The 13,752-nt window shown below is 44.2% G+C and overlaps 1 protein-coding gene across 1 annotated transcript in view; it reads right to left on the bottom strand.

Moving 5' to 3' along the window:
• Positions 1 to 4,176, bottom strand: part of ITIH6 (inter-alpha-trypsin inhibitor heavy chain family member 6) — an 18,988-nt gene extending 14,812 nt beyond the window's left edge. Inside the window, exon 1 of the mRNA XM_044443787.1 lies at positions 4,079 to 4,176. Coding sequence (XP_044299722.1) covers positions 4,079 to 4,161 — 83 coding nt within the window. The 5' untranslated portion in view covers positions 4,162 to 4,176. The remainder of the gene's footprint in view (positions 1 to 4,078) is intronic.
• Between the last annotated feature and the right edge of the window lie 9,576 nt (positions 4,177 to 13,752).

Here is a 13,752-nt window from a genome sequence, read left to right as displayed (position 1 = left end):
ATGATTTTTTACTTAACAGGAAAATGGAAGGGGAACAGGTTAAGGAAGCTATGATAATATGGGCACAAAACTTTGGATTTAATGTTGAATTAGAAAAGTGGCAAAAATTATGGGAAAGAAACATCAAGATAACATTAGCAACTTCGTATAAAGAAAATTTATATAAAATGTTCTATAGATGGTATTTGTCGCCAAGCCGATTAGCTAAGATGTTTCCAAATATGTCAAATAGATGTTGGAAATGTAAACATAAAGTGGGTACTTTCTATCACATGTGGTAGACTTGTGATAATGTGAAAAAGTATTGGATTAAAATACATAGATGGATGGAGGAAATATTACAGAAACCCTGTGCTTTTAAACCTGAAGTTTTCTTGTTAGGCATTATACCAGAAGACGTCAACAGACAGGAAATGTACTTGATGTTGCACTTAATCACAGAGGCGAGGATTGCATTTGCTCAATATTGGAAAAATGAGGAGCTACCCACCGATGAACTGATTGTAAGAAAGATCTTGGACTGCACAGAAATGGATAGATTGACTTTATCATTGAAGGAGAAAGAGGATACTGACTTCTATCGAACTTGGGACTCTTTCTATAATTGGCTGGAGAAACGGGACTTGGCGTAATTTGAATTTGATTCTAGAATGTTAAAAAAATGTGTGTGTGTGTGTATGTAGTAGGGGGTTGACCCAGTGAATCTGATGTATGCGATATTTAATGTTTTTATTAGTGTTAGTTTAAAACTTTTAATTATATATATATATATATATATATATATATATATATGAAGGTATGTTTGAGCAGGTACAGAGTAGAGACTTTTAAAAAGTTGTTTTTGGTGCTTTTAGATCTTAGCACTTTTATTCTACTCCTGAGATTTTACTTCTATGTTTGTGCTGCACTGTTTTTCTTCTTTGCTGCAGGTTTTATGTTGATTTTATTACATGCTTCTAATATACCACTCAAATGTTTTGTGTTTTGCATTTACTTGTATACCACCCAGGGAATTAGTGGGCCTTTTAGAAGAAATTATGAAAGAATATAAGCATAATTAACATATAAGCATAACTACTGAAAAAATAAGAGTTACCCATGTATTAGGGATTGAAGGGAAGGGCTTCCAAACCAAAGAGGTTTATCAACTGACTTGAGTCTTAGTGTATAGAAATTAAGCCCGAAAGACCAGAACTGGAAGAGCCAAATTCCTAACTCGTTTGCCTGTGATTCTTCATGCTACTGTGCAGGGAACCTGCTGTAATGCTGCAGAACGGGGATGATATCCTGGTTCCCTCAGCTTTAAGTTCTAGGCCTTCTCGAAGCTGGTAGCAAAGCCTTGGAGTCCTTGCGTCTGCTTCTGCAATGCAGCAGCGGTGCGCTTGATGCTCCCATGTGGCTCCGTCTCTGAGGTTAGTGGTGTCACGGTAAGCAACTCTCGCATTAGTCCTACAGCATGATCCAGGATAAGCAGCCTGGTATCTCCCAGATGACAAATCCCAGCCCCAGGCAGCACAGCCAGTAGTCAAGTTTGATAAGAACCAATTGATAATGCAGGGAGTCCCTGAGTTCCTGAGAAAATGGAAACGTGCAAGTCGAATTTGTGCATAAGTCAGATCATGTGTAAGCGGCCCTCCATATTTGTAAGGGTTAGGTGAACAGGACCCCTGGGGAAGTGGAAAAAATGTGAATACCTCACTCCACCTCTGCCCAAACTCACCAGTGCCTTCTCTTTGCGGCAAGGAAACGCCTGAGAGATTTCCCTCCCCAGATAGGTGGGGCAGGCAGGTGTGCTTTGGAGGCCTCCCTCTCTACCCTTTTCCTTCCCCTCACTCTATGGTGTTGTTTTGGAGGCTTCCCTCTCTCTCTCCTTTCACTTCCTCTCTATGGTGATAATTTTCTACAGTATCTTAAAAAATTAATAGACTGTATGGCAGTTTATTCATAAGTACAGGTTGTTCATAACTTGGAGGTTTGTAACTTGGGAACTGTCTGTAGCTCCCTAGGGATCCTACGCACTCTAAGGCTCTAACCCTTGTTTAAGCATTACCAAAAATTTATGGGAAGTAATGACTAGGAAGCTGGAAACCACCCCATGCCTTCCCAATTCAGGTGGAATTGATTTCATACAACCAAATAGGCGTGAAATGAAATACTCCGTGGATCGAAATAAGATTCAGAGAGTACTCATTTCATCAGGGACTGAACTCATAATCCAACCACCCATTTTCACAGTGACACTGGCCAACAGCTGAAAGAAAGTCAAGCTGATTTTACTAGTGGGTGTTGTGTCCCAGATTTGTAGGGATGCTCTAAGAGCAGTAAGGCCTGAAGCCAGCCTAACAAACCCAGATACTGTAGAACCAAGAGAAAGCGTGGTGTACCTCCAGCCTGTAGGGGCACACGGGAGCAGAACTGGAGCTCACAGATTTCGATGCAGTGGGAGCAGGAATTTACGTGTCCCTTGCGTATGGCACACCAGAAGCAGCTTCATGCCAGGTCAGTCTCTTCATCCATCTAGCCCATTATTACCTTCTCCAGAACAGGAGAAGGTCAGTCAGGGTCTATAGGCAGATCTCGGGGTGATTTCAGCAAGTATTTCTGACTCCTAATGGTTTACCAGTAGGAGCAACCTAATTTGCTTTTAATGTACAGTTGTATGGTTTTTCTATTGCATTGATTGCTCATACTTATTGTTGTGCACCCTGCCCTGGGATTCTCTGGATGAAGGGTGGTTTATCCATTTTACAAATAAGCAACTAAGGGGCTTCCCCTTCTCCCACCAGATGAGGCTGTTCTAATTAGGAAAGGCTGTGGCAGAAAAGTAGGCCTGAATCTTAGCACATGCAAGGGCTGTGAGGGAAAAAGGTTATTGGGCTAAGCATAGGTCCAGAGATACTCTAGCTCAGGGGTCCTCAAACTTTTTCACCAGGGGGCCAGTTGGAAGTTGCTGGTGCTGGGTGCAGGCTGGTGAGGGGGCGGGGGCGCTGCGTGCAGTTGCGCAGCGAGATAAGGTGTGGCACGGGCGGGCGCACACGGCGAGTAGAGGCAAGGTGGTGGCGGGCACGCGCTGCGAGGTGGACACACGAGGCAGTGGCTTGTTCACTTGGAGACTGTTTTCTCTGAGCGAGCAAACTGCTGCCTCCCCACGTGCGGGTCAAGGTGGGCGGTGGTGGGCACGTGCGCAGGAGTGCGTGTGGCAGGTCCAAATGGGCATGGCGGGCCGGATAAGTGGCATGGTGGGCTAGATCCAGCCCACAGGCCATAGTTTGAGGACCCATGCTCTAGCCTTTCATTCTAAATGGGAAGTCTCTCCGAGGCACCATTTTGCATCTGGCTCTGGTCGGGAATTTTGATATTCTAGTAAACAACAAAAACAGATACATCAAGCCTGAAGTCTGCCCACCACATAGCCTACTCTGGTCATTCTCCAGCTCTCAAGCAAAGGTCCTTTTCCATCACTTGCTCCTGCCCAATCCTTCTGGAGGTGCCAAAAATGAACCCCAGGACCCTCTGCGTGTACAGCTGGTGCTCTACTGCTGAGCTGGGGCTCCTCTGGCCTGACAGAATGGGGGCTTGTTGGGATCAGGACCTGAGTGACCCTGCAAGTGCCTGCAGAACCAGAAACACCCTTGCAGGCTCTTTCAGGGAGCAACTGAAGGGCAATTATGCAGTGCAGCTGGAGGGCCTGAAGACCAGCATAAAAGGCTTTCTGGCACTGCTGTTCTTTGCCATAGCAATGCAAGGAGTCTTCAGGACTTTCTTGTGTTCTGGCCTCTGCATCACGATGCCCTGAGTCCTGCTCCTGGCATCAGACCACTGGACTGTTTCTGGGCCATGCTCCCTCTCTTTCCTGTATAATATTGGGCTGCCTGCTGCCTTGGTTCTGACCCTGGACTGCTGGCCATGCCACCAGCCTCTATCCCTACTAAGCTGTAGGACTTGGTCTCACACTAGCACCCTGGTCCCAGCATTCTGCCTGCCCCAGCTGCCACCCACATCCCGGCCCATACAGGGCTTTGTGGTGGAGCCTCAGTTCCAGGATAGTAGGAAGGGGCTTTCTCCAGCCCAGACTCACATGGTAAAATTGGAGATGAAGGCTGAACTGGGCAGGTCCAAGTCAAAGACAGCTTCTTTTGCCTCACTGTGTGGGTTACTCATGGTAGTTGACACTTGAGTGGAGGCATAGCGGGACACGATGGCTGAGCGCACCAAGAAGCTAGAAATGATGAGCTAAGGAGAGAGATTGTGAAGACTGTAAGCAAATGGTACCCCGTTTTATAGAGGAAAATCCTCTATTAAAAGGTCTATCTGAGAACAGTCCTCTATTTTAAAAACACCCTGTAGCTGAAAGGTTGTCTAGTCCAAGTTGGGTGTAAAAATAGAGAGCCAGAAGAACCTGTAAGACAGGAGAAGGACCTTGAAGTTGCCCATCAGAGATAAGTGCCTGGATGACAAATGAGCAGGCACATAGCTCACCCAGCCAGTCTTCCCCATTACTGCAACCTGCATATCTATTTAAATTAAGTAATGTTTAAATCTGCATCTATGTGCGTCAGACTGTGGCTGTCCAGGTGCTTGGGAGGTACCCTTTATGAATTCTTCCTCCCTGTAACAGGAAGCAGAGAACTGGGTTAGAACATTTTTCATACTCCTGTTGTCAGCATCCATGTATCATGTTTTGTGGTTAATTTAAGGGGGGATTGAGAACACGTAGCATCTCAGTGACAGACCAAGCAGAATAATCCATGTTGGTCCCTCATCTGGCTCCCTACATGCAACAGGCAGCTCCTGTGGAAAGTACGGACAGTCACTAATAAATCCACTGACAGTCCAGTGTGTCACCTACCTCTGTTTTGGGGGCTTTCACTTGGCGTGTAGACCTCTGTAGAAGAAAACAAGAAAACAAAAGAGTGATTTCCTTCCAAATGAAAAGGGAAGGCTCTGGAACAAACTTAACTACAGAGTGATATGGGCATAGTTTGCTCATTCCACCACCTTTGTGTAGTCTTCAGAAGCATCTCCACCTAGGAATAGCCAAATGTCTCCCACAGGCATAAATGATAAATCTGTGCTCCCTTCTCATAGTCCTTTACCTAACCCCTCATTTTCAGAGGATCCCAAATCGTTGTCTCCAGAATAGCAGGCCTCTGAGCTACACATGCAGGTAGAGGGCTTCGCTACAAAAGGCACCACAAGGCTTTCTCCTCCTCAGGAAGACACCAGGGAGCAGCCACCCTGAGTCCAGAGAGGGCCGTATTAGCATCCTCAGACGTGCAGGAGCAGGGCCCAACAGTGTTGAGCCCTTCCCCCCTCCATGCATTATGCATGCACTCTCAAGAACGACCAGTCCCAGAGTTCCTCGTGTTTGGGGTGGGTGGGTAGGGGGAGGCAGACAGAAAGCTTGTGGGGGCAACAAAGTGCCATGATAATTAGGGTGACTGATCCCTGGGAGGGTGGGAGCATTGCTGCTGGTACGATCTGCAGTAGGATCTTTATATGTGTGGAAGTGTCTTCTCCTTGTATACACATCACTTTGCCATGTTAGGCTACAAGGGAGGGTTACTGATGATTTTGTAATGAAGGAGGCAAAAAATAGAATATTAGGGTGAAATGGGCTGTTTATAAAATATTTGCAGCTGTGTTAGTCCATTACAATGTTCTTTTGAAAAAAATCAAACATGGACAGATCATACTGGGGTCCTTGCCATGGTGCCCACAGGGCTCCATCAGGGCTCCTGCAAACACCTCCAAGCTTCCTGTCCTTCCCATTTACTAACTGGAAGGCTGATGTGCTACAAAGTGAAGTGGCTGATCAGTTTGGCTTCTAGAAAATGGGTGTTGGAGCAGAAAAAAGGCATGGTTTTGTAACTTTCAGTTCCACTTCTGCTCCTCAAAGCTATTTTTTAAGCATCATTGGTTTGCTTTCTGGGAAGTAGCTTTGGAAGTAGCTTTCCCTCACTCTCTGGAAATTCCAAATGTGTGCATTGACCCGAAAAGTTTTGGTGCCTCTGGGATAATATCTTCTTTACAACAGTCAGAGTCTCTTTACCAATGGTGAGAATGGATACCAGGACCCACAGGGAAGCATGAGTCACCTCGAAACCCAGTGTTTTTGCTGGTGAGATCACTCAGGCCCCCTGCAGTTACTTACAACAGCATGCTACTGGGTAGTGGTCTTCACCTGCCAACTACAGAATCACAGCCCATTTACAGACATTTGTATAACCTTCCAGTCACACAGAGAGTATTAGGTTTCCAGATAATGTTAACATAATAGCCTCTTGATGTCTTCATATACAAAACAATACTCTAAACTAATCAAAAATGCCTGTAACAATAGAATAGAAAATTTCCCTGAATGAACCTTCTTGACAAATCAATTCAGTGAATTCCTGACAGTTTGGCTCAGCCTCTGTGTCTGCTTGAACATGCAAATGTGTCTGATTGAGGAACCATTCAGGAAATCTGGTCTGACAACTACACTGTGCAGGCGCTTGCCTCTGAGGGTCTTAGGTGGGGCCATTCAGAAACAAAAGTTTCCATTTTTCTGCAGCGGAGAACACAGGTATTTCCTCACTAATCATGTTTGTCTACAGCAGCTTCTCAGTCCAGCTAAGAATCCCATCTTCTTAAAGGAACAGCAATGCTAAACAGTAACCTGGCTTGGGATTCTGCTGCTTCCTGAGAAAAGGGTGCAGGTTTGATTTTATAACACAAAGGCACATATAAGCAACCTTTTTCTACCAGGATTTATCTTGATTTCCCTAACACAACCAACCAACCAGTTACACAATATATCAACAAACTTTTTAGGACTCTTCTTCAGGCTGGATGTTATATTAAACAAAATGTTAAAAAGTAGGGGTTCAGTGCTCGGGCATTTGATAGAAACACATGGGTCAAATTTCAGAATTAAAATAGGTTTTTTTTTTTCATAAATCCTGAGATGGGATCACAGAAGATATGGGAGACAGACCCATATTATAAGTTCATACCAGGCCAAACTGCCCTCCCTCAAAATGTGATCTTGGTACTTGACCCAAGGTAGGAGTCCAAGGTCAAGCAGGTAGGTACAGAATAAAAATACTCCTCCCTGAGAGACATGCCTGAGTCCCATCTGTAAGCCAGTAAACCAGCCATTTCCTCTTCTTTCCCAGGGCTTATTTGGAGTTTATGGTTAATTCAGCTTAGTGATTCTGGACAGAGCAGCAAGCAGGGCTTAGGAGCTTAACAACTTCTACTCTCCCACTTCTGTTTGCTTTTATTTTTGGCAAACGTTGCACATTCACAGCTGGCACCTGTTTTATGTTCTAGTTTCTTCCTGCAGTGGATATTTCTGGGGCTGAATGTGTGGAAATTATATTTTGGAATTTATATTCACACACAGGCTTAGCCATTGCATTGCAACATTCATCTCTAATTAGGGGAGGGGTATGAAAGATAGGATGTGAGCAGGATGAATGTAAGGAATGTCTCAACCACAGAAATTCCGTCTACACGTTTGTGTCCTTGCATATTGAATTATGGACACTTGCCCTTCTGTTCCCAAATAGTTTTCAATAGGCCCAGTACTGTATTATGCGTGTACTCATCCTAGTCTTTTGCCATGCAGGAAACCAGAAACCTACATTATGGATACATGCTACATGCCTTCTTCTTCCCAGATATTGAAGAAACTGGAGCTGTGCCCCGTCCTTTCCTTTGAAGCTACAAAATGTCTCTGCTAGGGATGTGCCATTAGACCAGTTTCAGTATGTTTTGAGTCACTGGGTAATTGAGGATTTCCTTCAGATTTCTTCAGCCTGCCTTCTGCACCTTCCCAACCCAACTTGCCAGGTGTTTTCAAAGAGTCCATAAACTTTTTTTCCTAAGCTTTTGACAGCCAGGCAAACTTTATCCTGGAAATTCCATCTGACTGCCTGATTTCTTTAAATTCATGCCATCCTCACCACAGGTAACATTTCCAGTTCTGCTGACTTTGTTTTTAATTGCTTACCCAGCCATTTATTTCCAAACATGCAGACACGTTTTCTCCTTTGAAGTCTGTGAGCTTGAAGAAGGCTAAGCCGGATGCTTGCTTTAAACAAATAGCCATTTCCATTGGATGGAGATATTACTAGTATTGGTTTCTAATAGAGGCAAAGCACTGAGCTGAGGTGCTCAGCAAATAAGCTGAATCTGCCTCTGTTCTGCCATGCTACTGACTTCTTTTGCAGCCTTGGGCTACTTTTTCAGTTTCCTATAAATTTCTTCAAGCATGTGACAAAGGCAGCCATATTGGCCTTTAGAAACATTCCACAATCTGTGTGGTATAATTAATAAGGCCTATTCAAAAAAATCATAAAAGTATGAAAGACTTCATTGTCCCTGCTTCTTCAACATTTTGTCTGATGAGGAGATCTGGAAATCTCAAAAGCTTGCACACTTTCGCAGTCTCTGAGTTGACCTAATGGACTTCTTTTAAAATGCAGCAACAGCCTTGTCAACTTTGTGGGAAGGCCCCCTCCATCCCTTGACTGTCACCTGGCAGTAGCCATTTGGTCAGCCTCGCTGGGAGGCATGACTGTCTGCTGCAACTAGCTGGTCCCCTTTCCCTCTGAATGGTTTCTATGCCAGCTAGTCATTGTTCGAACAATACTATTTAAATTTAAGAATGGATGCCTGTGTTTGCTTCCCATCCACTTTCCTCACCATCATTTCTTTATTTATAACCATCTCTTTTTCCTTTTGGGATGTAGTATTAAAATTATCAGCCTTTAAACAGGACCGGACTGCCTTGTTTTTACTGATGACATGTACACCTCTTTAAGAGTCTTTTTGGCGGTAGGGCAGAGTAAACATTTTTTTAATTTGAAAAAGTAATCCAAAGGTGGTCTGCAGAGGGAAACGTCTTAAGACTGTAGGCACCTTCCCTGTGCCTGTCTTGAAAGATCTGCTGTAGCAGGGATGCCCTGCCCTTCCAGGTTTCAGTCTGCCCAGCTAGCTAGTTCTGATGTGGGTAGGAGGAGAAAGAGCAGGAATTTGCAGAGGCAAACTGTCTAGGTCACCATGTGAGGTTAGTCAGACATTGCATGGGAATCAAACCATCTTGAAGCAGTAGGGAGACAGTATAGAATGGAGGGGTGGAGATCCAGGGGGAATTTGTGAACCCTGTCAAGAGATGTCAGGCCAAAAGAGTGGACCAATTACATATTATCTGCCACTGCTGCTGTCTAGCCCTCTGAGCCACCCTGAGGGCGGAGTTGAGTCCTTCCCAAACAGAAGGAAAGTGTTCCAGTTTGGATTTGACTCTTCACATGGGTGGATGCTCCTCCCACTTCTTTGATCTTGACTGCATTATATAGGCCAGGTCTGGCTCAAAACAGTGGTTTTGATGCGCAAGATGTCACGCAGGTGAAACTCATTTGGTCTCGTTCTCACGCGGTTCTTATTAATGTTCATAACCAAGAATGTCTTCTCGCACAAGTATGTCGAATCAAACAAGCTCAGCATTTACTTAGCAAATGTTCGAATCTCTTGGAACCTGTCTTTATCCAGCTGGCGGTAAAAGTTGACAAGAGGGAGCTGTTGGTGCCAACTGAGACACTCGGCGTTACACTGCAGCTCAATGAGCTCCAGCTGCAGGTGGTCTGGAGCGTCATCAGGGTCCACAGAGAAAGGAGATGAAAAAAGCGTGATCTCCTTTTCAATAGCTACAAAATCCCGAAAGCGCTGTTGAAACTCCTCAGCCAGAGATGAGATGTCTGCTTCATACCTCCTTATTTGCGCACTCATATTGTTCTGTGGAAAACTGGTCATTATTTCCTGCAACGATGGGAAATGTGTGGTATTGGGTTGCGTTTGTGAAAGGTGCCTTTGGAAAAGTAGCAGCTTGGTCCCAAAGGCTTTGATATGTGAATACAGTTGGATTACCACTGCATTTTGCCCCTGAAGGCTCATGTTCAGCACGTTCAGATGTTGTGTTATGTCAACTAAAAATCCAAAATCAGCCAGCCAAACAGGATCAGCTAGCTCTGGCATCGGTTGTCCCTTTTTTGCCAAGAATTGTCTGATTTCCTCCCTAAGAGAGTAGAAGCGCTGCAGTGCAGACCCCCAACTGAGCCATCTTACCTCATTGTGATACACAACATCTCCGTATTCAGCCTGGATGTCGAGTAGAAACTGTTGAAACTGGCGGTGGCACAGGGCTTTGGAGCGAATATAATTAATAGCCTTCATTACCGGTTTCATAACATGATCATATTTCAGATGCTTGGCACAGAGAACTTGTTGGTGAATAATATAGTGGAGTTTTATAGCTTTGCCTCCTTCTTCGCTGACTTTGTTACAGACTAGGGTTGATAATCCACTTCGCTCGCCAGCCATGGCAGGTGCGCCATCCATAATAATCCCAGTGACTTTATTCCACAGTAGTTTCATGTCATCTACAGTGGAACAAACAGAAACAGATAAATCTGTTCCTCTTGTTTGGCCCTTAAGGCTCTGGAGGTCAAGTAGCTCTTCACTCACATTCATGTCATTGTCCACTCCTCTCAAAAAAATCAATAACTGAGCGGTGTCAGATGCATCCGTGCTTTCGTCGCAGGCTAACGAAAAAAAGTTAAACTCCACTCCTTTTGCCTCTGTCTCTTAATATCAGATGAAATGTCTTCAGTTCTCCATACCACAGTGTTACGAGCCAGGCAAACATTGGCAAACTCTTCCTTCTTCTCAGGACAAATTTTCTCCACCATTTTCATCACGCAGTCTTTAATAAATTCACCCTCAGTAAAAGGTTTGCAGTGCTTGGCAATCAGCGTTGCCACCTCGTAGCTCGCCTTTGTGGCATTTTCATTTGACTCATGGGCTCTTGTGAAAAAGTGCTGCTGTGCCGTTAAAGCAGCTTCCAGTTCCTTCAATTTTTCACCGCATTCGTTCCCAGTTAGCTTGTTGTAGTTAGCATGTTTTGTCTGGTAGTGCCTCTTGATATCCTTGAAAACAACCACAGTCTTTTGGCAAGTTAGGCGGACACAGTTGTTTCGTATTTCAGTGAAAAAAATACTCCAATTTCCACTTGTCCTGGAAGCGGCGGCCTTTGCTGTCAACTTTCCTTTTTTTAGTTAAAGTCGCCATTTTAGAAATGGGCACACAAGCCTGGTGTCACAAGGGTCACGTGGCGAGAGTGCTGACTCAAGTCTACTGCCATCTTCTGGTGAAATATAACAACCAGCCTTGAAGGAGCAGGAGGCAGCAGGGGACAGCTGCGGGAACCACTGTGTGGTGAAGGGAAAAACGCCGGCCGGCGGGGATGAGTGACAGGCTGAGCTGGTGGGGAGAAGAGGCTGCGGGCTGCTCGAAATTTGAAAATGGGCCAGAATTGGCCCCCGGGCCGGACTTTGGACATGCCTGATCTAGGCTGTTTGTAAACCTGTAGAGGCCAATAAAGGACTGTGCTTCAAAGGTTTCACCTACGTCTGCTGGAGAGGGAAAAGATGGGGAGAGTGATGCATGCTTGCTTGCTTGCTTGCTTGCTTGCTTGCTTGCTTGCTTGCTTGCTTGCTTATTTATTTATTTATTTAAAGTTTTTCTATGCTGTCCTACTACTAAAAGTCTCTGGATGGCTTCTTAGTAGAGCCCATTCATTCTAGCATAGGCCTTGGATATGGATGCTGGATAGCTCCTTGGACAGGTGACCACACTCAAGTTTGTTTCATTTGTTGATTTGATCTGTAACCTGGCTTTTTTACTAAGAAAACAGCATTAGTAGCAACTTACAATCTGTATGAAGCTTGAATAAAACAATAATACAACAAATACCTTAACACACAGTTAGAAACGTAGCAATAACCGAATACAAGCAGTACCCAACCAATTCACATCTCTCAGGCTTCTTGGTGTGAACCTGAGTTATACCCCAGCTGGCTTCTGAGGTATGAAAAGCAACTTCAGAAAGAATCCTGATACTGGACCAAATTAAAACAGATTAACAAAGCACCACCAAAGTCATGCTTCCAAAAGGCAGAAGAGATGTACACAGGATCACAGAGGTTCCAAGAGAGGCACTGAAGTCATGCCTAACCCTGCTTATCTGTTTTGGAACAGGGATGCTTCAGAACTACATCAGGCCTCTTGCCAAGGCTTTTGGCTGGCCAGTTGATGGGCGCTCTCATAGGCTGTACCACTGGAGCCAGTGACATGAGCTTTTCCACACAAGCAGCTAGTTCACCACATGCTCATGTTTCCTTAGGGTTGTTTACAAGTTCTTTAGGTGATATGATGACCTCCAGTTTTGCTTCTGTTTTTTAAGATCACATTGCCAGTTATGTTTAAAGTAAGAAATGGAACATTTTTCCTGAAAGTAAGCCAAATGATATTTGTCTATATGTGTGATTGTGCTATTCTGCTATAATAAAACACCACTTAGAGGTTATGTACCAGGAAAACAGCAAATGAAGAGTTATTTGCATAGAGCTCTGGTCTGTGATGAAAATGAAAGTGATGAATAGCTGCATGTAGAAAGGCTCTTGATGGTTAGGAAGACATTTATATTGATCCAGCGCAGCAGGACAACTCCTTTGACTAATTTGTAGTAGAGGATGGTTGGACTGTAGCTCCCTTGCTACCATCTGGAACTCCCCAGTCCCTCGAAGTCTTCAGACCTCCTGCTTTTTGGAGCCCTTTTCAGAACAAATGCATACCTTAGCATTTTGTAATTTGTAATGTAATACGTGTAATGCCAACAGGAATTCAAAATGTAAACTCAGGATGTACAAGAGCCATCACGGCTGAGCTTCTCTGTAAGAGCAGAAGAGGCAGGTAATCTTGGCAAGAGCTAAACCTAGGCAGAAGTTTCCAGAAGCTGGATGCAGTTGATTTTTTCAGGAAGGAAACTGCACCAGATACAGTGAGACTGACATCTAAGTAAGCACACATAGGAGTGCCCTATAAATGTGTCTGTTCACTTAACATGTACTCTCTCTCCCTCTCCCTCTCCCCCTCTCTCCCTCTCTCTCTCTTGCACAAGCATGAAAATCAGGAAACCTGAGCATGAAGATGGGGGAAGTGTAAACTTTGAAACCACTTAGCACTAATATTTTCAATTCAGAAACCGATCAGATTAGGATTTTCCATTTAAAAAAATGAAAGGAAACCTTATAAGAAGAATGTGTATCTGTTTGTGACAAAGCAATCCAATATGCTTTGTATAATAGGAAATATGTCAGATTTTGGTGAGTTTGTTGTCTGTCTGATGTGGACATTGTCCTCTTACCTTTATCATTTAGCCATGGGGAGGATTTTTGCAAGTGTGTTATACTAGAAGTACCCCTTGCCTTGAAATGTTTAGATTACAATACTTTTTTCATATCTTTTTTTTCCTTTGGATCCAGAAATCAAAACATTTCAAACACATGTGGAGCAAATGATTCCTACTCCTAAAAACTTATCTGTAGCCAGGAAGACCACAGTCAGAAATGTTAAGAGTATCACTGAAATCCCATGAATTTAATGAATTTAAAGGCAAGGCAGGTGGGAAATAAAAAAAGACGCTAGATTAGAGAATAGTGCGGTATGCCAAACTTCATGTGGTAAAAATTGTTTGAGGACACTATCCATTTTTTGATGCCTAGTCTCAAATCTTCCCATTCATGGGTTGCACCTGCTCTGGTTTTTGGCCCTCAGAGTTTGGAAGGGAGTGAATTGCAGCTGCCATGGACTGGATTCAAACCAAGATATCACAGTGGTGACTGCCTGCAATTGTGTAGGGAATGG

This window comes from Varanus komodoensis, unplaced genomic scaffold (assembly GCF_004798865.1).
Source record: "Varanus komodoensis strain SLA01 unplaced genomic scaffold, ASM479886v1 scaffold42, whole genome shotgun sequence".
In the NCBI taxonomy this organism is placed as follows: Eukaryota; Metazoa; Chordata; class Lepidosauria; order Squamata; family Varanidae; genus Varanus; species Varanus komodoensis.
Note: the sequence above shows the minus strand (reverse complement) of the source record. Positions and strands in the feature narration are given on the sequence as shown.